The sequence below is a fragment of the Microsporum canis genome, genomic scaffold (genome assembly GCF_000151145.1).
Source record: "Microsporum canis CBS 113480 supercont1.3 genomic scaffold, whole genome shotgun sequence".
Taxonomy (NCBI): Eukaryota; Fungi; Ascomycota; class Eurotiomycetes; order Onygenales; family Arthrodermataceae; genus Microsporum; species Microsporum canis.
In genome coordinates, this window is record NW_003299167.1 from 932296 (window position 1) to 958353 (window position 26058).

Consider the following 26058-nt stretch of genomic DNA (forward strand, 5'->3'; position numbering starts at 1 on the left):
GAGAAATCTATTTCTTCTTGGGCTGAATCTTAACACGGATATCACCCTTGAGCCATGGGCTTCCAATTTTGGCAAAATCCAAGTCGGTGGTATTCTGGTTAGCCCCGCCAGCGGGCCAGTCCATATCACAAGTCATAACAATCTTAGCAACAATGGTTCTCATCATCATCAAAGCCATCTTCTCTCCAGGGCAGCGATGGCTTCCAGCACCAAAGGGCAAGTAGCGGATATTATTGCCTTCGTTCATCTTCTTCTGCAAATTGGGATCGTTGATCCATCGCTCAGGCAGGTATTCGTTAGGGTTCTCCCAGATGCTAGGGTCATGATGGGTGATATAGGGGGAGATGGATACCATGGTGCCTGCGGGGATGGTGATAGCCTTCTTGGAGTCTGCGTTAGTAAGTGTTTTGGGTTGACGAGTAAAGCGAAGGTCATTGAATGCTACGTAGTGGCGGACGGTTTCTTTCATGAGAGCTCCTAGGAACTCAGATTCGTCTGGGTTTGGGTTGGCCTCTAGTTCCTTGCGAAGGCGCTCGAGGTAGTGGGGGTTCCTGAGAAGCTCGATGATGGTCCAGGCAACACCGGCAACAGTACTTGTGTGGGCAGCAAACATTAGCACCGTATGTAGGGCACTGTATTTATCCTTCAGATGAGCTGTGACAGGGTCTCGGAGGGTGTATGAAATGTAGTCCAGCTCCTTCTTCCACTTTTCTGGTTCCTTCTCACGAGCAGCAAGGCGGACATTGAAAATCTCCTTGGTGCGGTCACGGGCATCCCACAGCTTCTTAGCAGCTGGGTGAGGGAGCCATTCGGGAAGGATGAAGTTCCAAATGCTACCAAGATTCGCCTCCATGACGTGAAGCAGGTCAAAAAGCTCATCAGCAGCATCGTAAAAGTCGGGACCCATCATACATTGGACAATGGTCTTGTGCACGATGTAAGAGGTGTCCTTGAAAAGGGCCAGAGGCTCCTTGCGGTTAGCCCAGCTTGCAATTGCCTTCTCAGTCTCAATGCCAGCTAGATCGGTGTAATGTGACATGGCAGCATTATTGGAGATTCCTCTGCTGAGGGATCCAACAAGGACACGGAGCTGGTCGAAAAAGTTTGGAACGACGACCTTGTTGAGGAACACCCCCATACCATCTCCGAACGACCAAACATCCTACTGGATAGTTAGTAATGGGAGAGACCCTTTTTATCGGAAGTACACATTCACATACCTCACGGGCGAACAGATATTCCTTGTTCAGGGCAGGACTGTTAAGCCAGATGGTATTTGTGAGAAGAAGATTGATCTGAAAAACCTGTCCGTACTTTTTGCCGGACTCTCGGACGTATTTCTCCATATCCTTAGCATAGTCCAGGAGGTTTCCGACGATTGGAATATTTGATTTGACAGACGGAATGCCGTTGTCATTGTACCATGCTCGGATCTTGAAGACAACAACCAGAATGATGAAAGCTGGTATGATATTGATTGGCTGTGTCAGGGCCGTCCGTAAGTAGTCAACGAACATGATGGCGGTTGATACTATAACAGTCGAAATAAACAAAAGCCTAAGAATTAAAGATAACCGTTATAAGGGTATCGAAGAGAGGTTATCACACAGAGACGTTGGAAAGAATGAATAACACTACTGTAGGAATTGACCAGATTCCATGCATAGACAGATAACGGACAAACACTGCCATTATTAAATAAAAAGCAGAATTCGTTAAGATAAGGCCACAACCGCCATATCAACGGGAGGATTAATTCAAAAAAATTAAAAAAGCTCCGTCAGCATGAAAGTAACGAACACTCTGCTTCGAACGTGGTCTGGTTCTTTTTCCCCTGGTACATAGCGCTCTCGGGAGCCCGACGCCTAACGGATCATTATTAGCGATCTGGTGTCATATACAGTTCGCGACCTGCATGTACAATATGGGTTGAACGAGCGGAGAATAAGTTAGTATATGCAGTTTATACAGCATTTCTTCAATATCACAAACCCGTAGTTATAGCAGAAATGAGAATTGAACGGTGGAGCTGGGTCTGGAAAAGTTCATAGAGTTTGCATGTTATAAAGTCGGTACTTTTACACGTAGTAAAAAGGAATAATCTTTTTTAAATAAAAAAGGAAGCAATAAGCGTTACTAAAGTTAGTATAACAAATATTCATTGCTTTGAAGCAGTGGAATGAATTAAAAAAAATAATATAAACATACGAAAGTCGGGATTCGCTGGTGGTCACCCACCCAACTACTAACCGACCGGCAAGTGGCTTAAGTACAGCTGAGCGGACGGGAAGCTCTGTTTTCCACTTCCTATGTTCGTATGTACTGGGTATAGCAAAGGAGTGCGTATATATAGGACATGAACATGGTATTGTGCAGTTGACGGAATTAAGAAGTTGTTCGAAGCTTAGCAGACCCTAAGTCACTCATGATAGCTAGCTGCGTCCATCATATCGCGTCTAATTGAACTAGCGCGAGGGAGAAAACCGGTGATAGCGTATACGACATGCATCTTAATAGACATAGAGATGGAAATGTTTCCCGCACCCTCGCCTTGAATACGCGGAGACCTGACTGTGAGGACCCCATGTGGTTCCGGAGAGAAAGGAGATACGAGAGGCCATCTAGATTTCCAGCATTAAGCAATCTCGTGTCGGCTCAAGCACAAGCTGAGAATGCAGGTTAGAGAGTTATCACATTGCTGGCAAAAGGAAGACAGCAAACATTGTTGGCGTTGAAGTTTTTGATCTTGATGTCTCGAAGTGCTTAGTCATTAGTTAACTACCGACGCCAACATCAAACATCAACAATCGACATCAACATCAACATCAACATCAGCCTTTCTGGCGATGGACTCCGTCGTCGCCTGCATGACTTCACCCCTGCGGGTCGATCTCTCGAATAGCAAGGTTGGATCTATTGTAGGTGGCTAAAGGCTTCTGAGTTTCCTCATCCTCCCTCCTCGGCCGATCTTGGAGTTTCCCGCTTGTGGCTCATAGAAGAATCGTGGAATAATTCACTAATCCATGCAGCTACTGGACACGTACAAGGGTTCTTCTTCGCGTGGCACCCATATTTAGCTGCTACGGGCTGTAGTTGCGATACAGATGGGGCAGGTCTCGGGATTCGACCCCGAGCCCACGCGGAGGATTTACGACTGAGGGTCCATTGTTCCTCCAGCCTTGCCTCAAGCAGTTTCAGCCTTTACACAGTTATGCCATGTGTCAACGCTGCAAGCCCTTCCATATGGAGTCCCCCATCCTTTGCAGGGGGAGAAGCCACGCGAGACTGGAGCTCTATGATTATTATCCTCTTCCTATGTGGAGAAAACGAATGTCAGCTTAGCTTCAGGTCCCTGGTCTATGGGGCTCTCTTCTCTCGAACTAATGGCATTTAATCTGTTCGAACATGAAGGCGTAAGGGGCTGAATACATCAGCCCTGGTATTCTGGCGGTCACCCTCCCCGAACTGCCTGGTAGAGAAGCTTTGGCCTCGAGTGCTCAATGTGCCTTCTATCGGCACCAACCTCGCCTAACCAATAAGCCTCTTCCATGGGGATCTGGAAACTACCCGTCATCCTTTTCTGCACGGCGACTTCGACTGTTCCTATCCTGCAAGGCTTAGTCAGACTTCCAGTTGGTATGGGATAGCTGAGATGTCAAGAACAAGTCAAATACCCTTTCTGGCCCCGGGCTTGTTTTGCGATTTCCCTCCAGAATTAAATCATTGCCGGGCTGATTGGTTCTCTCTCTGTGTTCTTCTTGATACTTACACCTGCTCCCTTTAAGCATATAGCTTTGGGATCTTTGCTTTCACTTCCACTCATCTCAATATTCCTATTGACGATACCTTATAGACCTTGTTCCTTTATTTCAGTTTCAGTGCTCAACCAACCTTCCAGCGGTTCGATATCGATATATCTGGAAATTGTATATTCAAAATATATACTTCTTAGTAACTAATACGCAGCAGCCGCTCGTCCTCAGACATCGAAACCACCAAATAGCGTCTGAACATAGACAAAATATCTCAGGTTAAGACTCCATTCTCATTTTTACACTAACTCTTTTGCAAGAAAAACAGCTAGCAATGGACACCATGACTACCACTTCTGGTGTGAATACCCCTTACGTTTCTGATAACGAAACTGTCTCGAGCGCCACCACTGCGCCAACCCCTCGCGATGACTTTAGTGCGGTCATCGGCATGGCCTGCCGAGTCCCGGGCGCATCTTCTCCCTCCAAGCTCTGGGAAAACATCATGACCAAGCGTGATGTGCAGAAGAAGATGCCCTCTGATCGCTTTAATGTCGACGCTTACTACCACCCGGATGGAACCAACAAGGGAACCGTATGTTCATATTTACCATTTTTCCAAGCAATACCAAACGACATGTTCTAATGACAAGTAGACCAATGCCAAGTACGGTTATTTCCTTGACCAGGACCTGGGAATGTTCGATGCTGGATTTTTCCACATCTCCGGCAAGGAGGCTGAGGCCATGGACCCTCAGCAGCGTCTTTTGCTTGAAGTTGTGTATGAAGCGCTGGAAAATGGTAATAATATTTCCATTGACTGCTCCTTCAATTTCTGGTAAATGTTATAAACTAACAAGTTCTAGCTGGCATTACGCTCGACGAAATCCGTGGAACCCAGACCTCTGTTTACTGCGGCTGTTTCACCAACGACTACAACTCTATGATTACTAAGGACTTGGAGTACTATCCCAAGTACACCGTCACTGGAACTGGTGATGCCATTCTCTCTAACCGCATCTCTTACTTTTATGATTTGCACGGCCCTAGGTAATATTCTTCCTTATATTTCTTTTTTCTTCCTAATTATATGGATAACGAACTGACCCAATTCATGCAGTGTGACTATTGACACTGCTTGTTCTTCCTCCCTTGTTGCTCTGCATCTTGGAAACCAATCTCTCCGCAGTGGTGAATCTGATTTGTCGATTATTGTCGGATCTGCTCTCCATTTCGACTCGAACATCTTTGTCACAATGACTGATCTTGGTATGCTTTCCGTTGATGGTCGTTGCCGTCATGGAGACAAGGATGGTAGCGGTTATGTTCGTGGCGAGGGTATCACCGCCGTTGTCTTGAAGAGACAATCCCGTGCTGAGGTTGAAGGAAACCGAATCCGCTCCATCATCAGAGCATCTGGTGCAAACCATGACGGAAAGAAGCAGGGAATTACCCTCCCATCGGCTCAGGCCCAGGCGGCCTTGATTGAAAGAACCTACAAAGAGGCTGGCCTCAGCCCTGCTGATACTCAGTATGTCGAATGCCACGGTACTGGTACCGCTGCTGGTGACCCTCGAGAACTCCGTGCCCTTAGCTCTGTTTTTGCCGCCACTCGTGAAGAGCCTTTGTGGATTGGCTCAGTTAAGACCAATATTGGCCATCTTGAGGGAGCCTCTGGATTGGCTGGTATTATGAAAGCTACGATGGCTTTGGAGATGCACCAGATCCCACCAAACATGCACTTCAATTCTCCTAATGCTGAAGTCGACTTCAAGGGATGGAAACTCCGCATCCCAACCGACCCTGTTGAGTGGACCGTTAATGAAGGCGTAGCTAGACGAGTCTCCATTAACAGCTTTGGATATGGAGGCACAAACGCCCATATCATTCTGGAAGAATACAATCGCCCAGCTCACAACAAGCTTACTCTTCCGGATAATTATGTACAGATGGTTGAAGGACGTCCATATCTCGCCCCGATTACTTCACATTCCGATAAGGCCGGCAAATTGATGGCTGATAAACTTGCTGCTTATCTGGAGGCCAACCCCAACGTTAGAATTGCTGATTTCGCTACTACTCTCAGCATCGAACGAAGCATGCATGACTTCCGTTCTTTTGCTTATGGAGCAACTAACGAGGCCGTTGTCAGCAGCCTGAAGGAACCTCTCCCAGTCGCTGCTTGGGCTAGTAAGATGACCTCCACCCCGCGACTTGGCTTTGTTTTCACCGGTCAAGGTGCTCAATGGTGGGGAATGGGCCGTCAGCTCATCGAAATGAGCCCCCTTTTCCGCCAGTCTTTGGAAAAGTGTGATGAGATTCTCCAGGCCCTTCCTGACAAGCCAGACTGGACTGTCGTTGGCGAGCTTCTTCGATCCCAGGAAGATTCTCGTTTGAGTGAAACTCGCTTTTCCCAGCCGATTTGCACAGCTCTCCAACTTGCTTTAATCAACCTCCTTGCTTCTTGGGGAATACGCCCATCTGCTGTTGTTGGCCATAGCAGTGGTGAGTTGGCTGCTACATACGCTGCCGGCATTTTGTCATTTGCGAATGCCATGATTGCTGCTTATTACCGCGGTCTTTACATGGGTAACGCCGCGGCTAGTGCGGACAGTGTTCCTGGTGCTATGATGGCCGTTGGTTTGACCGAAGTTGAGGTTACCAACGAACTCAAGCCATATGCTGGCCGCATTGCAGTTGCTGCCATGAACAGCCCTACCAGCTTCACTGTCTCTGGAGACGAAGACGCCATCGTGGAACTTCAAGCTAAGCTTTCTGAGCGTAAAGTCTTTGCTCGTCGTCTCCAAGTTGGCCAAGCTTTCCACAGCCATCATATGCTTCCTCTTGCTCCCGGATACGAGCGTGCATTGAAGAACCACCCTGGCTTTGCTCCACAACCACCAACTGCCCGCATGTTCTCTAGTGTTACTGCTCGAGTTGCTGATTACCAGAGCATGGGACCAGCTTACTATGCGGCTAACATGACGGGTCAAGTTAAATTTTCTGATGCTCTAACTGGAATTGTGCTCAATGAGGATGATGAACAAAATATTGATGTCTTGGTTGAAGTTGGCCCTCACCCTGCTCTCAAGGGACCTTCAAACCAGACTCTCAACTCTCTCAACATCAAACTTCCATATATTGGTGTTCTCGATCGAAAGGTTGCCGCATATGACAGCATCCTTAGCGCTGCCGGTCAATTGTTCGCCATGGGTTACCCCGTCGATATTTCCGCTGTTAACCAGGACAAATACCTTGATGCGAACAATAACCTTGTTGCCGTTGATAGTGGTGTTAAACTCCTCGATTTCCCTAGCTATGCCTGGGATCACCAAAGATACTGGTCTGAAACCCGTGTTATCAAGAGCCATCGCCTTCGCAAATTCAGACACCAAATCCTCGGCGCTCAAATGCCTGGATGTCTTGAAGATCGCCCAAGATGGCGCAACTATCTTCGCCTGGCAGAGATGCCGTGGCTCGTGGATCACGCAGTTTCAGGCAAAGTTGTTTTCCCTGGTGCTGGATATATTACTATGGCTATTGAAGCTGCCATCCGCCTTGGTAACCCGGAAGACCCAATTAAAGAAATCCACCTTCGCGATATTGCCATCAAATCTGCTCTTATGGTTAGCAACAGTGACTTGGGTACTGAAGTTTTGCTAGAACTCCGCCCAGCAACTGAATCGGCAAAGACTGTTTACTCAACCTGGAAGGAATTCGCTATCTTCTCCTTTGATGGAGATTCGCTCCGAGAACATTGTACCGGTCTGATTCAAGTTGAGATGGGCGAAGAAAAACCTGTCCATCGCATTAAGCAGCGCGCTCCTGCTGCAGAGCTTCGAGCCAACAGCAACAGAACCTTGGCCCATAGCAAATATTACCAACGACTTGCCACCATTGGTCTGCACTATGGCCCAGCTTTCCAATGCCTTAGTGGAAATGTGGAGTGTGGTAAAGGATTTGCAACTGGTGAAATTACCTGGGAGCCTAAGAGAGTTTCAACCACAGATGATTCTAGTGCCAGTGTCCTCCATCCTACCTTCCTGGATTCCTCCCTGCACCCAATCTTTGCTGCAGTCGAGGGCCTCATGGGTCACAGTATCACAGAATCATTTATTCCTACCTTTATGCGCTCCCTAAAGGTCTCCGGTCTTCTTAACCGCAAGGAGTACAAATGCGATGGATTCAAAGCCAATGTTGCAGTCGACAGCTGGATGCATGGTCCCCGTGTCGCTATTAGCAACATTGGCATTGAGACCAAGGATGGTCAGCTCCTCGCTGATATCGAAGGCCTAGAACTCACCAGTCTTGGAAGTGATGCTGATGACCAGCAAAAGCGAACTCTCTTCTTTGGCATTCAATGGAAGCCGGCTTTCGAGTTCTTGACACCAGCTCAAGCCCAAAGCCTTAGCATTCCTGAGATCGTCGACCTCTATGTTCACCAGAACCCCAACTTACAGTTCCTTCATTACTCCGATTCTCACACCTCTACTTTGGATATACTAAACAAGCTAGGTGGCTCCAACGGCGAGAGGCGCAAGTTCGGAAAGCTGACTGTGGTTCCAGTTGGCTCGGCTGAAGAGACAGGCTTTTCGCCACTTGTTGAGCGCTGGACTGGGCTTGTATCTCTAGATGCCATCGTTGACGAGGACAAATTCGACGTTATCATTGTGTCCTCTTCAGCTGAAACGGTTGCAATCGAGAAACTCAATGAGAACGGCCTCGTTATTTCTCATCCAACTAAGACCCCAACCTCCGACAGCCTCCGTCAGCTGTGGTCTACTTCAGACGTCACGGTCTTGAAGAATGGCGAAGAGTCTTCATTCACCCCCGAGACTTTGACAATTCTTATGCCATCCAGCCCATCTGCCGAGACTGAAGCTCTTGCCCAAAGAATTGAATCATCCACCTCCGCCAAGGTCACGAGAAAGGAGTTCCTCTCCCTTAGAAATGGTACAAGGATGGATGACAATGTTATTTCCCTCTACGCCCTTGACGTGAACATTTTCTATGATGAGCCATCCAAGGCTTTGAATGAGTTCAAGGCGGTCCAGTCCCTCACCAGTGACGCAAACCGTAACATTGTCTGGCTCAGTCAGGGTACTTTCATGGATTGCCCCTGCCCAGAGCAAGCCATGTTCCCAGGCCTTGCACGCTCTGTTCGCCACGAGACTGAGGACCTAAGGATAGCAATTCTCGACATCACCAAGTCGGCTAAGGCTGATCTTTCCGCTAGCCTTGTTTTCCGAATTCTTAACCCAAGCCTCCATGAAGAAGAAATTGCTCTTCGAAATGGTCAAATCCACGTCTCCCGTTTGCATGCTAATGATGAGCTGAACTCAAAGATTGCCGGAGGCTATAACCACCAGGCTACTATGCAACCATTGCACCAGAAGAACAGGCCACTCAAGCTCGTCATTGGACGACCTGGCCTCTTGGAGACCCTTTCATTCGCTGATGATATCGAGATTACTGATGAGCCTCTTAAAGATGATGAGCTCGAAATTGCAGTTAAGGCTTCTGCTATTAACTTCCGTGATATCGCTCTCAGTATGGGTATCATTGAAGATTACAAGCTGGGAGACGAGTGTGCCGGTGTTGTGATACGCAAGGGCTCCAAGGTTTCTGACGAAGAATTCCAGATCGGTGATCGTGTTGTTGCATTACGCCCTGGTGAAGGTGCCCATCGAACCATAGCTCGTAATCCTGCGTGTTATTGCGCTAAGATTGGCTCTTTGACCTTTGCCCAAGCTGCTGCCTTCCCTCTGGTTCTTTCCACTGCCTACTTTTCCCTTATGGAAGCCGCCAGACTCAAGGAAGGAGAAACTGTTCTCATTCATGCTGCCGCCGGAGGTGTTGGACAGATGGCTATTCAAGTTGCTCAGTTGGTTGGAGCCAAAATCATCGCCACTGTCGGTTCTCAATCCAAGAGGGACCTTTTGAAGAACACCTATGGCCTCACGGATGAGCAAATCTTTAACTCCCGTGATGATTCATTTGTTGAGGGTGTCCATCGCCTTACAAATGGCTGGGGTGTAGATGTTGTGCTTAATTCCCTCGCTGGAAAGCTCCTCCATGCCACATGGACTTGTCTCGCTCCATTCGGTCGATTCATTGAGATAGGCAAACGTGATATCCACCAGAACAGCAGAATTGAGATGGACCCATTCAGAAAGAATGCCACTTTTGCCAGTGTTGACTTGGTTACTATGTTTAACCTTGCAAACAGATCAATTGCTACCAAATTGTTCAAGGAGTGCTGTGAACTATTCCAGCAAGGAAAGATTAAGTCCATTCCAACTGTTGAACTAGAGTATGCCGAGTCTGAAAAGGCGTTCCGTATGCTACAGCTCGGAAACGTTGCTGGTAAAGTGGTTCTCGTCCCTGGAGATGACAATCAGGTCCTCGTCCAACCAAACACCAACGAAAGCAAGGCAGTTCTCAAGGCAGACAGAACTTACCTCCTCGTCGGTGGTCTTGGTGGTCTGGGACAGAAACTCGCAGAATGGCTTTACCGTCGAGGAGCCCGCAACCTGGCCTTCCTGTCACGATCTGGTGCTGATAAGTCCGAGGCTAAGGCTGTTGTCCAGTGGCTTGAGGACCGACATGTCAATGTACAGGTATTCAAAGCTGATGTATCGAACTTTGATGGAGTCAACAACTGTGTCCAAAACATCAAAGACAACCTTGCTGGTGTCTTCCAAGCTGCTATGGTCCTTCAAGATTCACCCTTCGACAAGATGTCTTTCGACCAGTGGAGAATTTGCACCACTCCTAAAGTGTTAGGAACTTATAACCTTCACAAAGCTACCATTGACATCCCTCTAGACTTCTTTGTCTGTTTCTCCTCCCTTTCTGGAGCAGTTGGAACCAAGGGGCAAGGAAACTATGCCGCTGCCAACTCTTACATCGATTCTATTTGCCGATACCGACGAGAGCGCGGTCTTCCTGCTACCACTATGGATATCGGTATGGTTGTTGGTATTGGTGCTGTGTCTGAAGATGCTCAGCTTCAGGCTGTTATGGAGCGAGTGGGATACGACCCAGTGAACGAAGAGGAACTGTTCCATCAAATTGAAACATCCGTTTCTTGGGACCAGTACAAGACCCTGGATGGTAATGGCTTTGATGCCCACCAAACAATTACTGGTCTTAATATGAGGCGCCCTGATTACTACTGGACCTCCGGCCCTCGTATGAAGAATATCTACCAGAACCACGACTTTACTTCCTCAGGAAACCTTGGCAAGGCTCAAAAGAGTGTGATGGCCCTGCTCCGTGCAGCTGATACCGCTGATGACAGACTTAACATTCTAATTGAGGCATTCATCGAAAAGATTGCTCAGATTCTATCTATTGATATTGAAAATGTGCAGCCTAGCCGCAGTCTTGCTGATTATGGCCTCGACAGTATTGTAGCCATTGAGATACGCAAATGGTTCTTTAAGACTGTTGGTGTTGAACTAGCTCTATTCGATGTTCTTGGAAGCTCAAGCATCCGCGGCTTGGTTGAAAAGGTTTCCGAGGCTGTGGTTTTGGAAGAAGCTGAGGCTGAGGATACCAGCAAGCAGCAAACCTCATCACGAGCTGCTCGATCTTCCAGCACTAGAGATGCTGGAGATAATCCACTTGGTGAAAGATCGTTCAAGGTCTCACCCGGAGATGAAGTTCCCATGTCGACTTTCCAGAGAAGATTGTGGTTTATCCATAACCTGATTGAAGACAAGTCTTTCTTGAACTTACCCCTCTGCGCCACTATCAAAGGCAAGCCTGACATTGAAGTCTTCCGGATGGCCCTTGAGGAGCTCAAGCGTCGAAATGACGTTCTCCGCACCGCGTACTTTGAAGGAGAATCTTTTGCCCAGCAGATGGTCACTGATGATTGCTCAGTGGAGCTCAACTTCCTCGATTTCACTGATGCCCATGACGTTGAAGCTGACATTGAGGATTTCATCGAGGAACAAACTCACGAGCCATTGGACATTGAGAACGGAGAGAATATTCGATTCACTCTCATCCAAACTGGGGAAGAGGAATTCACGGTTGTCACTATTGCCCATCATATTTCCTTCGATCGTGGTAGCAGTGAGTCTCTTCTCGACCAGGTCTGCAGCCTTTACAACTGCCTACGCAATGGGGATGATCTTGATGGCGTCAAACAACCTGTCGCCTCTTACTCTGAGTTCACTATGTGGCACAATGAACGCCTACAGTCCGAGGAGCAACAAAAGGATGTCGATTTCTGGAAGGCCAAGTACCACGACCTCCCAGGCCCTACCAAACTGCTCCCATTCGCCAAGGCAGAACGACCAGAATCCAATGATTACAAGAGAAGTATACACCAAGGCCTGTTGAAGAAGGGGGCTCACCAGAGAATGAAGAGAATCTGTGCACGCCTCGGAATCACACCTGCACAGTTCCTCATGGCCGCATTCAGGGCATTCATTTACCGCTACACTGAACAGGATGACTTGACTATCCATATGATTGACGGGAACAGACCTCACCCATCTGTCAGCGAAACTGTCGGATTCTTCGTCAACGTTATCCCAGTCAGATGCTCCACTAATAACGATACTGACTTTGAAAGCTTCCTTCGTGAAATGAGCGGCCTGATTCTCGAGTCTCTATCTCACTCCAATGTTCCATTCGATTTGATTGTTGATGCTGTTGGTGTTCCAAGAAACCCTGCATACTTCCCGCTTGGTCAGGTCGTTGTGAACTACCAGATGCATGGAAAGATCCCAACATACGCTACTGATGATTTCAACATGATCGATATCCGAGGAAAGGATGTTCCTACTGCTAGTGAAATGCAGCTCGAGGCAACTGAAGACCCTGAGGAAGGACTCAAGCTTTCTCTGGAGTTCTCTAGCACCCTGTACGGAAACCCTGAAATGGAACGTTTCTTGGACAATTTTATCGCCTTTATGAACAGTGCCATTCGCGACCACCGCCAGCCAATTACTGAAATATCCATGGTTGGCCCAAAGGAGCTTACTCACTTAAAGAACAACTTCTTCGCTATGGCTTTGACTGAAAACACTTGGGAGAATCAGTCTGTTGCCGGCCGTATCCTCGACATTGCCCGCCAATCTCCCAATGATGTGGCCATCGAGACCTCCAATGGGAGCAGCGTTAGCTACAAGACCCTTGTTGAAAAGGCACAGAAGATTGCTGCCGCCATTGAATCCAAGGGGGTCGATGCCGGATCTAAAATCGGAATCTTCTCTAATCCCGGTGTGAATGCAATTTCTGCAATGGTTGGGGCTCTCTTTGCCCGCTGCGGTTATGTTGCGCTTGACCCCAGCTTTGCCACAGAGCGTCTCTCTTTCATGGCCAACGACTCCGGAATGAAGCTCCTTCTCGCTGAAAAGGAGCTTGAGGCCAGAGCTAAGGAGATAACCGGTAAAGCTGCTACTCCTTTGGAGTCTGTTGTTATTGAAACCATCTCGGAACCATCGCAGCCTATTCAAGGGCCACACAAGACTGCGAACAACGACCCCTTCTACATGATCTATACCTCGGTAAGTTTCTCTCTGGGTTCCCTTGTGTCTATATATGAAGATCGTTCGTTTGCAATGACGAAAACCTCAGAGTGAAATTTGATTTTAATTGTGTTCAAAGGGAAGCACAGGCACCCCAAAAGGTGTAGTCTTGAGTCAGTCAAACACCCAACAGATGCTCAGCACTCTGCATCACGACTATAAATTTACCGCCAAAGACCGTTTCCTTCATCATTCTTCCATTTGTTTTGATTTATCTATTGTTCAAATATTTTCTGCACTTACCTGCGGCGCCCGCGTCTGCGTTGCCACTGCCGCAACTCGAAAGGACCCTGTTGCTCTCGCCAAATATATGGAGTCCTCCCAGGTTACCGTTACTTATTTCACACCAACCCAGTTCGCCCTTCTTATTGAAAACGCAAAGCCAAATCTTCAGAATATTCGCAAGTATCGAATTGCTTACTTCGCCGGCGAAAGATTGCCAGTCCGTGTGGCAAGGGCATTTTACGACCTTGGAACCCCAGCCGTTGTCCTGAACACCTGGAGCCCTAGCGAGCTTGTGGTACAAACTACAATCCAACATGTTGAATATCCTAGCGAAGATGAAGTCAGCATTCCAATCGGATTCCCCATGGCAAATACCAGGCACTACATCCTTGACAAGAACTGCCAACCACTCCCTGCAGGATTCATTGGTGAGATTGTTGTTGGAGGTGCTCAAGTTGGCCTCGGTTACCTTAACCGACCAGAGGCAAACAGGGACTCATTCGTGGCCGACCCTTTCTGCTCTGAAGAAGACCGTCAAATTGGCTGGACAAGAATGTTCCGAAGTGGTGATAAAGGCCGATTCCGCCCAGACGGAAGCTTGGAGTTCCACGGCCGTATTGCAGGCGACAAGCAAATTAAGCTTCGAGGCTTCCGTATCGATCTTGGTGAAGTCGAGCAGAGACTATTTGTGGAGTCCAAGGATGAAACTGGAGAACCACAGATTGTCGATATTTCAGTCGTTGCTCGCTCGCCCACCGCGGCTGACCCTCAAGATATCACCGACAATCGCCAACTTGTTGCATTTGTTGTTACCAAGAAACCGTTCGCCGACCAAAAGAGCAAACAAGCGTTCGCCTTTGACCTGAACAACAAGGCAGGGCGTCACCTCAACAACTACATGCTTCCAAATGGTTATCAATTCCTGGAATCTCTCCCTGTCACTATTGGTGGAAAGGTTGATCGTCAACGTCTTCTCAACTGCGATCTTTCCCTCACCTTCCCTACAGCAGCGTCTGAAACTATTGAACCTCAGGCATCCACTTCCAACGATAGACCCGACGAAAAAATTATCCGGGCTGTCTTGCAAGGGTTTCAGGAAGTCCTGAAGCTTCCCGAGGGTCAAGAGATCGGACTCAATGACAGTTTCTTTGAAATTGGCGGTCAGAGCATCCTCATGCTCAGGCTGCAGGCCAAACTAAAGCGCTCACTCAAAGTCACTCCAACCCTGGCAATGATGTTTGAAAAGCCGACTCCGATGGGCATCGCTCATGCCATCTGGAGCAAGTCCAAGGATGGCTCTGACGGAGAAATTGACTGGGAGAAGGAAACTGAGTTGGTGGACACCCCTCAGTATACCTTGGACCAAAGCCTGCCTGATATCGCTCCATCACAAATCACCGATGTTCTTCTTACCGGTGTCGAATCCTTCCACGGCATCCACATGCTGGCCACTTTACTGAGAGAAAGCCCACAGCTGACGATCCATGTTCTTGGCCTCGAAGAGCCAATGACCTCTGATGATGTCTTCAAGGTCATGGACCAGTGGGATTTGTTGCAGTTTTTCCCTGACCGGGATGCAGTTACTTCCCGCATCCGATGTGTCCCTGGTGCCATGGCCAACCCGTGCCTCGGTCTATCAACACCCGATTTCAAGGAGCTGGGTCAAACAATCCAGGCCATCTACAACTTTGCCTCTCATGTTTCTCTTCTTCAGTCCTACGATGACCTTCGCGGCTTCAACGTCGAGCCCATCCGTGAAATCATCGAACTTGCCACACTTGGCCGCGTCAAGACTCACATACACCACCTCTCGACCTGGTCGGTAGTGCACATCCAATCATGGCAGACAACAATCCGCAAGCGAAGGGGTCGCCCAGTTACCCAGGAGACTAGCGCCAGCCACTTCATGCCCGAGGGAACCAGCCGCTTCGGCTACTTTAAATCGCGCTGGGCGTCCGAAATGCTGATCGAGAAAGCTGCTTCTCGAGGCATTCCCTGCACCATCTACCGTGCCTCTGCCATCACTGCTAGCACCGAGACTGGAGGAATCGAACCCGACGACAGCTTCGCCCGACGCATGGTTCTGGGCATCGTCGAGTCCAACGGGATCCCCAAGATCGGCCAACGCGGCCTCGAGTTCGTGATTGACTTCATCCCCATCGACTACATGACCAGGTGTGTGCGTGCGCTCTCGCTGTCTGACGGACTGAGCCGTCAAGAGAACGTCGCTACGATCCACCACATCACGAACCCGGACCCGGTCAAGACGCCCTTGCTGGTGGATATGATGGCAGAAATCAAGTCTGAGCCCGGTGTGAAGGCAGAGATCCTGAGCAAGGACGACTGGCTCGACGGGATGCAGCGTATCGACAACGAGCCCGGCGCGGAGATTCGGTGGACGGTGCTCAAGAGCTACTTTGAGGTCGGCCACAACATGTTTGCACTTGACCAGCGAAAGACCAAGGCGATACTCAAGGACCTGGGAGTCGAGCCATGCTTCAGCATCGGGGTCGACGTCCTCAAGGCCGTGTACGAGAAGGAGAAGATGGCCAGGTCTCCCAAAGCCTAGACCGAGATACGAGAGCCAGAGAACCAACAGCCCAAGCAAACAACCACTGCATCATTCCTTTCGAGTTGAGGATATTAACAAAAAGACGCGGATTCGCTTAGCGAGGAGTTGGGGAGTTGCATGTCCATGAAAACCGAAAAAAAAAAAAAAAAAAAAAGCAAACGAGAAAAAAAAGAAAAAAAGTATTTCCTTTGTCGACGGCTAATGTTTTAATCTTCTGCCTGTTTCTTGTCCTTCTGTTTCCTGGATTCCGGCATGATGCTGGCTCATCGCCGGTCCATATCTCTCTCCCTCATGTGTATGGAGTATCAAGAAGAACGCCCTCAGCCTGCCCGGCAAGGATGCCTACCTGATGCCCTCGTTTGTGTTTCCATAATATTTAGAATTAGACTTATAGACTAGCAATTTCATTCGTTCGTTCAGAGCAAAACACCAGCGGAATACGAGAGAATAAAGAGCCGCAGATGCGAGCTGTTGCCTGCGATGGAGAACCGGAGATGTCATGGTGTCTGTCAAGGCCTCCTCCATGGCCTCTCCTCCATGGCATGTAACTGTCAGATGTAACCGTCTTGACGTCCTCATAATGCTGTGATGATGTTGTCCTTCGAACGTTTGGTGCTTTTTACGGGGTGAAGTCAAGACTTGCCGCTTCTGGCCCTTCCCTGCCCGTCGTTACGTTTAAGGCTGAACGTCGAACGCCAACAAACCAACGACAAACCGCATCGCAACACACCAATAATCCACGGCCACAGCCTGCAGATGGCGAAGACTGGCGAAAGAGAGGATCCCGGTCACCGGCTAGCCTGGCTTCTCATCTCTGCCTGCTGCCTGGACGGATGACTGCGCCGCTGCCTGCGCCGTCCCCCTTCCCCCCCCTGAGATGGGCTCCATGTAACTCCCGTCCCCTGCCTTTCCGCCCGTCCAAAAGACTAACAAAGGACTCACAGCGATATAAGACGGACAAGACGAATGGACAAGACGAAGAGATAAGAGACAGAGAAGAAAACCCGAGGGCCGCGCTGCCTATTCTCCACCGGAAAGGAAAAAGGAGTCCACTTCTTCCCATTTGCCGCTGCTAGGATCCAGGCAAAGGATCTTTTCTACTCGTCCTTTTTCATGGCCCTTGGAATGCGCCCTTGACGCCGGTGGTCTCGGCTTAGAACTCTGCGGAGTCTTTCCCTTTCTTCCCCCTTCTTTCTTTTTTCCTCGCTTGGTTTGCATCGCCGGCTTTTTTTTATCTGATGGCGCCGGAGATTTGAGCGGCGTGGACATATATATATATACACACACATCTCACTTACCTCGGACATATCTGGCACACAGAGGATACATCGTTGATACTGTGGTTCCTGGGGGAAAAAAAGAGGAAGCCCAAAAACTAAATCATCCAAAAGATACTCCGTACATAGACAGCATGTTCGAAGGGTTCTCGTTTCCAGCACCGCTGCCGCTCATAGAGCCAGGTGAGATCGATGGGCTCCAGTTCCAGTGTGACAGCAACTTGGTTTCTCCTCTGTCCTCGCGGTGTCCTTCTCCCCGACTGCCCTCGCCCCTGAATTCGCGGGATTACCCCCGTCTTAACCGTCGTTCGAGACAGTATCATATATCCGGGCACCATTATCACCACCACCACCACCATCACTACCATCTCGGGCCTGCTCCAACTTCCATTCCTGCAGACTACTCGTCCGAACGCAGGCAGCGGTTCTCTATCGGCTCCCTGACCAAACAGCTCCATGCTCATTCACTCGAGACCGGCAGCGGCCATGACGCCAGCAGCGACAGCGAAGATGGACGGTGGCATCCCATCACCCCTCCGAGATGTTCGACCGATGCTCAATATCAGAGTCCCGCCGTCCTCGACTCACCGGAGCACCAGCAGCAAATGCCGTCACAGCTGCCTCAGTCGCCGGATATGCTCAGTTCCTCGCCGTATTACTCTCCCCTCAACTCTGCCTCCCCTCCACCGAGTCCCATCGAACCCCATACTCGCAGGTTCTCCCTCCCAGTCAACCACAGGAGATTAAATCTACCTCGCCGAGATAAATCACCTCCCGAGGTATTCTACTCCACGCCCCACAGCCGATCCAGCATCGTCAATACCATCATCACAGGCGATACCGATCCCGCCGCCAGCCCCGAGGATGAAGGACTCTCCGGCAACCTCCGGTATCAGCGTGAGAAATTCTCCATGCTACAATGTGCCTCCTCTTCCATCGCGGACACCGTCCGTCTCGCCATCTTGTTAGATGGAGACGTCGATTCCCCGCGAGACCAGTCTTCATATGCCAGCCCCAGCCGCGAGCCCTGCGATACAGGCTATCTAAGCGATGATCAGCATCCTAGCTCCCTCCCACTGTCTCGAACTCCTTCGAGAAAAAGGCTATTGAAGCCGAAACTCCACAGTCACACTCCAACCAGCGGCTGCGTGACATCGAGCCGTTTCACAGGCGCTGGGAGCAAAGGGAAAGTTGAAAAGTCGCATCCTCATCCTCATCATCATCACAACCACAGCCACAACAGCACCGGCACATCGACTCCCAATCCAAATAGAAAATTCGGCAAGTCGCAGTATGGCCTTCGCCGGAAGAGTCTACTCCTTGCCGCCGTGACAGCGGTACTCGAGCAGGAGGTGGCTGAGGCAAACCAGATGAAGGATTGAAAGAACCCACCAAAATCTCTTTCTTCATTTATATCTATTTATTATTACACCCTTACTATATAACAAACAGAGATACCCCCAAGACCTGATCTATATCAACAAACTCTGTGAAGCCTGCAGAAAAGTTTTTTTTTTGTAACCGACACGAAGAACCAGTTTTGAATTGCTATTAGGTATTAAAAAAAAAGGAGAGAACAGAAATCTAACATTAGCAAAGAAAGTAATTCATGTAGAAAGAAAATGGAGTGGGAGGAAAAAGAGAGATAGAGTAATGCTCCACGGCTTCATTAACGACATAACATTCCGAACGGGCATCACAAGGCGGTTAGACAAATGGTAAGCACCACGAGCAGCGCAATAAAAGTAAGCATTCCGTATGAAATGGCCAACTGGCTGGCCCAATACTTCTCCTTGACATGAAACTCGCTGATGGCTCCATTAGACCTCCAGCGGATCAAGGAATCGGCCATCTTGCCCTCAAACCCAATGTAGGCTACCACAAACCACCCAAAGGGGATGACAAGTGAAAATAAGATGATCAGCTGTCTTCCCAGCTTCCGCTGAGCACTCAGACTGCCGTTGCCCGCAGATACTTCCGTTCCTCCAGCCGAACCAGGAGAGCCTCCTTGTTGGTGTCGTCGTTGGCCACGGTATGGCTGGGGGGTCAAACGGGGTGGCTCCGGGAAGACATGACGTCCGTAGGTTGAACAGTACGCATCTGGCAAGACAGCTACTTCTTCGTCGATAGTAGCGAAAAGTGACGATGCTCCGTGGGTGATGGTGAACTGCTTTGCTGGCTGGCAGGTTGTCCAGGGTGAGCGGACACATCCCTCGTGCAGTGATGGCGAATGGTTTGATAGCACGATGGACGCCGTTTCAATACGGTCCAGGCGTTCGCGGAGAATATCGTCTGGTTTGGGGCTTCGAATCTTCCTGGACGTGCTGACACTCTGGCTGCGTGTTGGTGGTCGGCTATACATAGATGGTGACATGGCAAAGAAAGATCGAGGACTAGATACCCGTTCCGCTCCAGCTTCATAGCTGTCCATGGTGGAATCGCGTCGAGTTTCACCTCTAGAGGAAGCTCGCGTGTCTGGCCTTGTCGAGAGTAGATGCTCGTTCGTTGTTGAAGTTGAATTGTTCGTCAGCGTGCGGTTATGGCGGTGGTTTCGAGCCCTGTCGCGTGCTGCCCTGATTGAGAGGTAGAGAGATCCAGGCGGGTTCCTGGAGTTCGAGGTGCCAGATACAAGGCTGGTCAAGGAGCTGACGCGAGAACGAGCTGGAATCGATCTATGGCGAGTACGTGTAAGGGTACCAAGCTCGATATCTTGATATGTCGCGTCAGGCGTTCGAAGTGCAAGTGAGGGTGTTTGGGCAGTGTGAGATGTCACAGGCAGGGTATTTTTACTGCTGATAATGTCAGTTGCTGGAATATTCTGTGTTGTGCTAGTTGGATGATGGGCTGTGAGATGATGGCTGTGAAGGGACGTTCTGTCTTGCACGCCTCTAATATTTGATGAAAAAGGGGTGGAGTGAAAGGGCTGCTGGGACGTCATGGTGTTTAAAGATGGTCTTGTCCACCATGCAGATGATTCCATTGAGCCATGGCCTGGTAGAGGGCGCAGGCTTCTAATGGGACCAGCACTATGGCCTGAACTGAATAGGTTGTTGCTTTCATTATCTTGAAGGTTCAACTTACTGCTGCGAATTGCAGACACAAAGCCGGATCTTTCTCGTCCAGCCTTTCCATAACTCTCGCTCGGCTGCTCGTTCAGGGAAGGGGGTGTGGATTGGAAGGGGTTCGCATGAGGTTCTCTCAGAGGGGTCGGGTGGTGATAATAGGAAGATGAAGATGCTCGGAGTGCAGGCAGCTGCGCGGTCGAGGCCATCAGGGGCGGTACGGTGTTGAACAGTGCTTCAGGGTCTCTAGGAAACTCAGACATCGAGTAAAGGTGTCGTGGGAAGCTCGGAGCGCTGATTTCGGGAAATCGACGTTGGCGAGATGTATGCATCCAGCTCGGCCGACGGAACCTATGAGACCTATTATTTAGGGGGGATCTCAGATCATTACTCCCTTGGAGTGGCCGTAAGGGTATATCCATCAAGCTTCTATTTGCCAAAGTCCCGGCACTGGAATAATTAGCCAAGCTACTTCCTGATTCAAGATTTGATATTGGGATCCTGCATCGGGGTCTGAACATTTGGCTCTCTGTAACTGTTTCCCAGTCTTTTTCAGAGCCTCCTTCATCCACCTCAATATCACTGTCACCATCTAATACAGAACTAATGCTTTGTTTTCCCTTATGACTTGCCATAACCGTTAAGTTTCCCCCCCCTTTCTTCTTGGCTCGTGGGCTGCCAAGGTGTGCATGGAAAAAGGGATGACTTTTCTTTTCCTTCTGTTCGAAAGGCAGCATGGATTTTGGGTATTGAGGAGAACCAAGTGCCATTGAAGATACAGTGTGCTGGCTGAGTCTATTGGTGGAAGAGCTTTGGCTGCTTCCCGGGCCCATGTCAAGCTGTGATCCTGCCCTGGTGATTGTCATATCTTCAATAGGGGAAAACGGCTGGGGCAGTGGCATAGAGTAGCAAGCCATCTCTCTTTGCTCCCCTTGGCGATCCTCAGAGCAACGCAGAGATGGGGTGGATAGCCTCGGAAGATTAGGATGAGCCTCTTGAGGAAAGGTAACATCAGACGTTTGAGGTCGACGCTCCGTTCGGCGGCTTGCTTTACGATGTCGAGAGCGAGATGACATTGGTCGAGAGAAATTAGGCCCAAATATACTGGTACGCCTCATACTTTTGGGAAGGTCCTCTGATGAAACCTGGTCAGTTGTACCTGTGAGGATAAAAGACTTCCATTCTTCAAGATGGTTGCTCTCCTGGAAGGAAAATGCCGATGGCTGGCGAGCTGGTGATTCACCACGAATATCCTGGGGAGCAGTTATGTTGTCTACATCACTAGCTTCGTGGTGGTGAGGAGTACTGATTTCATGGAGAGTTCGACGCAAGTTATCAGGCTCGTGCTGCACAGATTCTGGCTGCGGAGCTGATCTCTCTTCAATTTGTTGTTCTATATCACCATGGGCAGACCCTGGCCTCGAATTGGGCCTCCTATTGATTATGTTGCTGATAGTTTTTGGCTTTTCAATGCGGCCTCGTGCACCATGCAAATTTGGTTGATGTTGATTCAAAAACATTGAAATTATCGGTCGTATACGAGGACAACCAGGGGAACGCTTTACGAGCTTGTTCGGTTCACTTTCAGCGTTGCATGGATGAATACCATCATCTATGCCCTCTGGAGCCGTAGATATCTCTTCCAACACTGCCTGTCCGGTTGGAAGGTCTGAGGCTTCTGAACAAACGGAGTCATCAGCCTGCTGAGCACCCAAGATCATGGCTTGGTCATCATAAGCTGTGGTTCCAGACGGAGACAGCGGTAAATTCTCATCACTAGAAACAGAGTTATGGAACAGTTTGGTCTTGTTGGATGTCCCGGAGGTGATTGACGAATAGGCAGTAGGCAAATCCTCAAACAGGGCCCGAGAAGGCGTACAACGCCTTTCAGCACCCAAAGAGGCCGAGCGGCGACGAAGCTTTGGAAGCTGATGAATTTCCATGTCTGTAGGGGTCAGCATGTACCTATTCATAGGCCTGGCTGTCCTATCCGGAGTTTGGGCCATAGGGGAGCTTGTATATCTCCTAGGGGTTAATATCTCAAACGAGACACCTCTGTGGCGAAGAGTCCTAGGCAGTGCTGATTCAGAGGCTGACTTTGTGTGTGTCGTGAACCTAATAGGGATTTGTCGAATAGAGTCGCGTAGAGTTGTCTAACGCGTCTCTGTTAGCAAAAAGATCTTTGAAAATATCAAAAAAAAAAAAAAAAAAAAAAAAAGCTAAGATAAGAGAATACATTTAATATTAGATAGGACAAGACTTACTCACCAAGGTCCAGTGTGGAGTTTTGTTTTCTATTAATGCATCATATGGATGATTGTCTGTCAGGGGACTGTAAGGGGTTGTGCGCAGAAAATCCAGAAAAGACCCATCTATAGGCGATACTTCACAGCTTCTGGCAGGATTTGACGCGTTGCTGTATCCGGGACTAAAGGTAAGATGTTCTGATATCAGGTCAGGGGACAACGGAGGGCTTGGGGCTAAGGCATCTGGTGCTGGAGGGGTTGCCGGTGGTGAAAGGGGGGTGGGGTTCCCTTGTCTGTTATTTAGATTTATAGTCTTTGGTTTCCTTTTCAGCATTCTCCTCGGAGCTGCAGTTGTTCCGCCCTGAACATCTGGATGTGATAGTTTCCTGCGATATTCATGCAAAGAAAGCTGGCCTGACATAGAACGGGTATGCTGAGGAGTCTGAACCGAAACAAGGAGAGTCGGAGCAGGGCTAATCGGAGGGGACGGGGACCGATAAGACCCATATTGGGATGGAGGTGTTGAAACAGACCCTATACGGAGAGGTGCTGGTAGTAGAGATCGCCGCAGCGCAGGCTGAGTGTCTGCACCATCTCTGTGCCCATCCATCAATAGTAGCGACTCCCAGGTTATTTGACTAAGCTCCATGCTGACATCGGTCATAATTTTGGAATATTCGCAGCTTGCTGTGAGATTGAAGCGGAGGGAACCAGCCCGCAAAGTCCCAACAATAGTAGGGAAGCAGTGAATATCAATGCATATAGGTAGGTCTTGCTAAATGCGTAACCGTGTGCACCCCAATTGAGATCAAACTTGTTTGAAGACACGGCTGTTGATAAGCATCTAGCTGGGATATCTCGCTCAGGAATATTAAATTGTAAGCATATGTTGTTTTGCAAAAGAGAAGTTCGTATCGTTCGTATGTTCCAATAGGTCAAGTATAGAAGAAATAGAAGAATTATTGATTGAATAAAGAAGAGAGGGAGAGAGATGGCCAGCCACTGCTCAATTCCTTCTATAAGAATAGCTGCAATAGTAATGATCCAATATCCAGGTCCAAATGGGGAACGTAACGATTGATATAAAAGACCCTACTGACTGTTTATGGTGGTTCAAACGAAGGTGGCTGTAAGGATGCATTCACATGAAAGGGAGAAAGGAATATAAGAAAGAATACATTTAAGCAGAGGGTAAGTATGCAGCAGGAGAAGTGCAAGATGCTAGCCATCAAAGTTTCTAGCGAATCCCGCATCAGCATGACCCTGCGCACTAAACTGCGGACCCAGGATTCTTCACACCCTCATGCGGAAAAAAGGGAGCAAAGAAAAACAAAGTAGGTATGAAGAGAGCGAAAAAAAAAGGGCATAGGACGGGATTCCCTACATCCTTTAACGTAGCATCGTCATTTTCTTATTTTGTACGTGTCGTACCTGAGAGGTACCACACCACCCTATTTTGCATCCACCTGGTTAGGGTTACCAGCCAAACTTCTGGGATTTGTTCTTGGTATTTTTATTCGTTTTGCCTCAGGGAACACAACAGCCATCATCTGTTAGCTGTGAGTCGCTGGATTGAGCGCGGAAGTTGGGTATGAATTCGCCTGCCCAGATGGTATCTTGCTCGACGCGAGTGGAGAGCCAGAAACGCAGTAAAAAGCAACGAGTGGGAACAACCTGCTCGACTGTTAGCCAATCATGGACACAAGTATCGATCTACCAAGAGAAACCCTCGTAGCGCATCTCAGCCACTTACAACCCAGAACAGCGTTTTCGTTCTCTGGCTGGACAAGGGAGAAAAGCCAGCAAGAAACGCAAAAGGCGAGAGGCTGAGACGGGGATTCAAGGTTACGATCGAAGGGTGTCTTATGACCATGTCCGCCGGCTGGCCTTAACCGGGCTTGTGTGTGAGAAAGGATGTTGTCCTGTTCTTCTTCTGCTTGTTCTTCTTCCTTTCTTTTTCTTTTCTTTTCGTCTCATTTTTTTTCTTTTTTTGATGTTGCATCTTGGTCACATGACTTGGCCAGGTTTGGTCGTCTTTTATTCTCAACATCTCGAGAAGAAGAAGCAAAGAGACGGCAGAGATTCACAAAAGTAATACCAAGAGAAGCGACCATTGAATGCGAAATGAACCAGAAACCCAGGATAGCTACATGTTCGGTTGTACACAAGTTCAACATGGCGACAGTTGTCATGGCCTGCCCCTGATCAATATCCATGTCTACCATCAGCATGATCACCACATTCCCAGGAAAGACGGCCTTCTACACACCATCTTCGCCCTGTACACACTAACAAGTGTCATATACGCCTGGCTCAGGTGCATGTCTTCGCACAAGTCCGAGATTAGACGGCCCGCAAGCTTCGTCTCCCTCCATGCGTCTATCAATCCACACCTCCATTTCTGATCGGTTCTCGGGCTTGAATTTGATGCATCATGATTAACTGATTTACCTTCCACAGCTCTCTGCATGCCACTATATGAGACATCAATGGTAATAAACGATGCCAATATTCTCTTTCTGGCCGTTCGTGCCATGTTTATCAGGCGGTATAGTTCCAGGCTCGAACTTGGGCTTTTCCAAGAAGGCTCCTTCTGCTCAACAATCTACCAACCAGTAGAGGATCCCAGACAATCGTGGTGGTTGAATGGCTGAGCTTCGAGTTAAGCCTCCAATATGCAGGGCCGTTGGTGTCACGGACTCTCGGATAAGGAAATCTGGAAGTCCAACCTGCATCGTGGGGGAGGCTTAGCCACGGCTGAAAACATGTGAAGAGAAACGCTAAAGCTTGGGCATATGTAGTTGATATGTCACTCTCACGCCCTTGTTATATGGTGAAGTACATGTTGCTCGAAAGCATAGCCCTTGGTCAAGCCGCTTTTATCCACTTCCACGGTTGCTTCATGTGGCTGATCATGCGGCTTTCTTATATCGATCCCCTTCATCGAGACAAGAGCTGAGCAATTGCATGAGGCACATCTAACCGACTCTTTTTACAGTCAACTGCCTACGGTTCAACGGACATATCCGAACCTATTTTGAAACCTGAAACCATGTAGCCCACAGCATTGCTGCGGATAAGCATGCGAACCGCTCCTCCCAGGAACCCATTTACCGCATGCCCTACAGCTACAAATGCTTGTTTGTTGGATAAGTCAAGCTGCATGACAGCAGTTGGCATGTGAAAAGGGGGACAACAATAAGATGGTAGTGTAGTAGTTAATATGTTACGTGTAGAAAAGGGGCTCGTCTAGGTAGTTTAATCTCGTCGGATAAACCCGATTAATTAACGATCAACCAGAGTATAATGCTTGCTTCTATTTACATATCAAGATTTGAGCATTGATAGTAACGGTAATTCCCTCCACCTAGTTATA

The 26058-nt window shown here is 48.8% G+C and overlaps 5 protein-coding genes across 5 annotated transcripts; 3 read left to right on the forward strand and 2 right to left on the reverse strand.

Annotated features, from left to right (window-relative positions):
* Positions 1-7: 7 nt before the first annotated feature.
* On the reverse strand, positions 8-1517 carry MCYG_03190 (cytochrome P450 4F8; the record flags this gene model as incomplete). Its single annotated transcript, XM_002847638.1, has 2 exons — positions 8-1162; positions 1221-1517. 2 exons carry the CDS (start codon positions 1515-1517, stop codon positions 8-10), a joined length of 1452 nt encoding a protein of 483 aa, XP_002847684.1.
* A 2578-nt stretch (positions 1518-4095) lies between these two features.
* On the forward strand, positions 4096-16094 carry MCYG_03191 (polyketide synthase; the record flags this gene model as incomplete). Its single annotated transcript, XM_002847639.1, has 5 exons — positions 4096-4347; positions 4409-4553; positions 4619-4802; positions 4873-13279; positions 13380-16094. 5 exons carry the CDS (start codon positions 4096-4098, stop codon positions 16092-16094), a joined length of 11703 nt encoding a protein of 3900 aa, XP_002847685.1.
* A 1414-nt stretch (positions 16095-17508) lies between these two features.
* On the forward strand, positions 17509-18756 carry MCYG_03192 (conserved hypothetical protein; the record flags this gene model as incomplete). The annotated part of the gene is made up of 2 exons (XM_002847640.1): positions 17509-17557; positions 17774-18756. 2 exons carry the CDS (start codon positions 17509-17511, stop codon positions 18754-18756), a joined length of 1032 nt encoding a protein of 343 aa, XP_002847686.1.
* A 314-nt stretch (positions 18757-19070) lies between these two features.
* On the reverse strand, positions 19071-23331 carry MCYG_03193 (conserved hypothetical protein; the record flags this gene model as incomplete). Its single annotated transcript, XM_002847641.1, has 2 exons — positions 19071-22589; positions 22705-23331. 2 exons carry the CDS (start codon positions 23329-23331, stop codon positions 19071-19073), a joined length of 4146 nt encoding a protein of 1381 aa, XP_002847687.1.
* A 548-nt stretch (positions 23332-23879) lies between these two features.
* On the forward strand, positions 23880-24574 carry MCYG_03194 (uncharacterized protein; the record flags this gene model as incomplete). The annotated part of the gene is made up of 2 exons (XM_002847642.1): positions 23880-24016; positions 24292-24574. 2 exons carry the CDS (start codon positions 23880-23882, stop codon positions 24572-24574), a joined length of 420 nt encoding a protein of 139 aa, XP_002847688.1.
* Positions 24575-26058: the final 1484 nt, after the last annotated feature.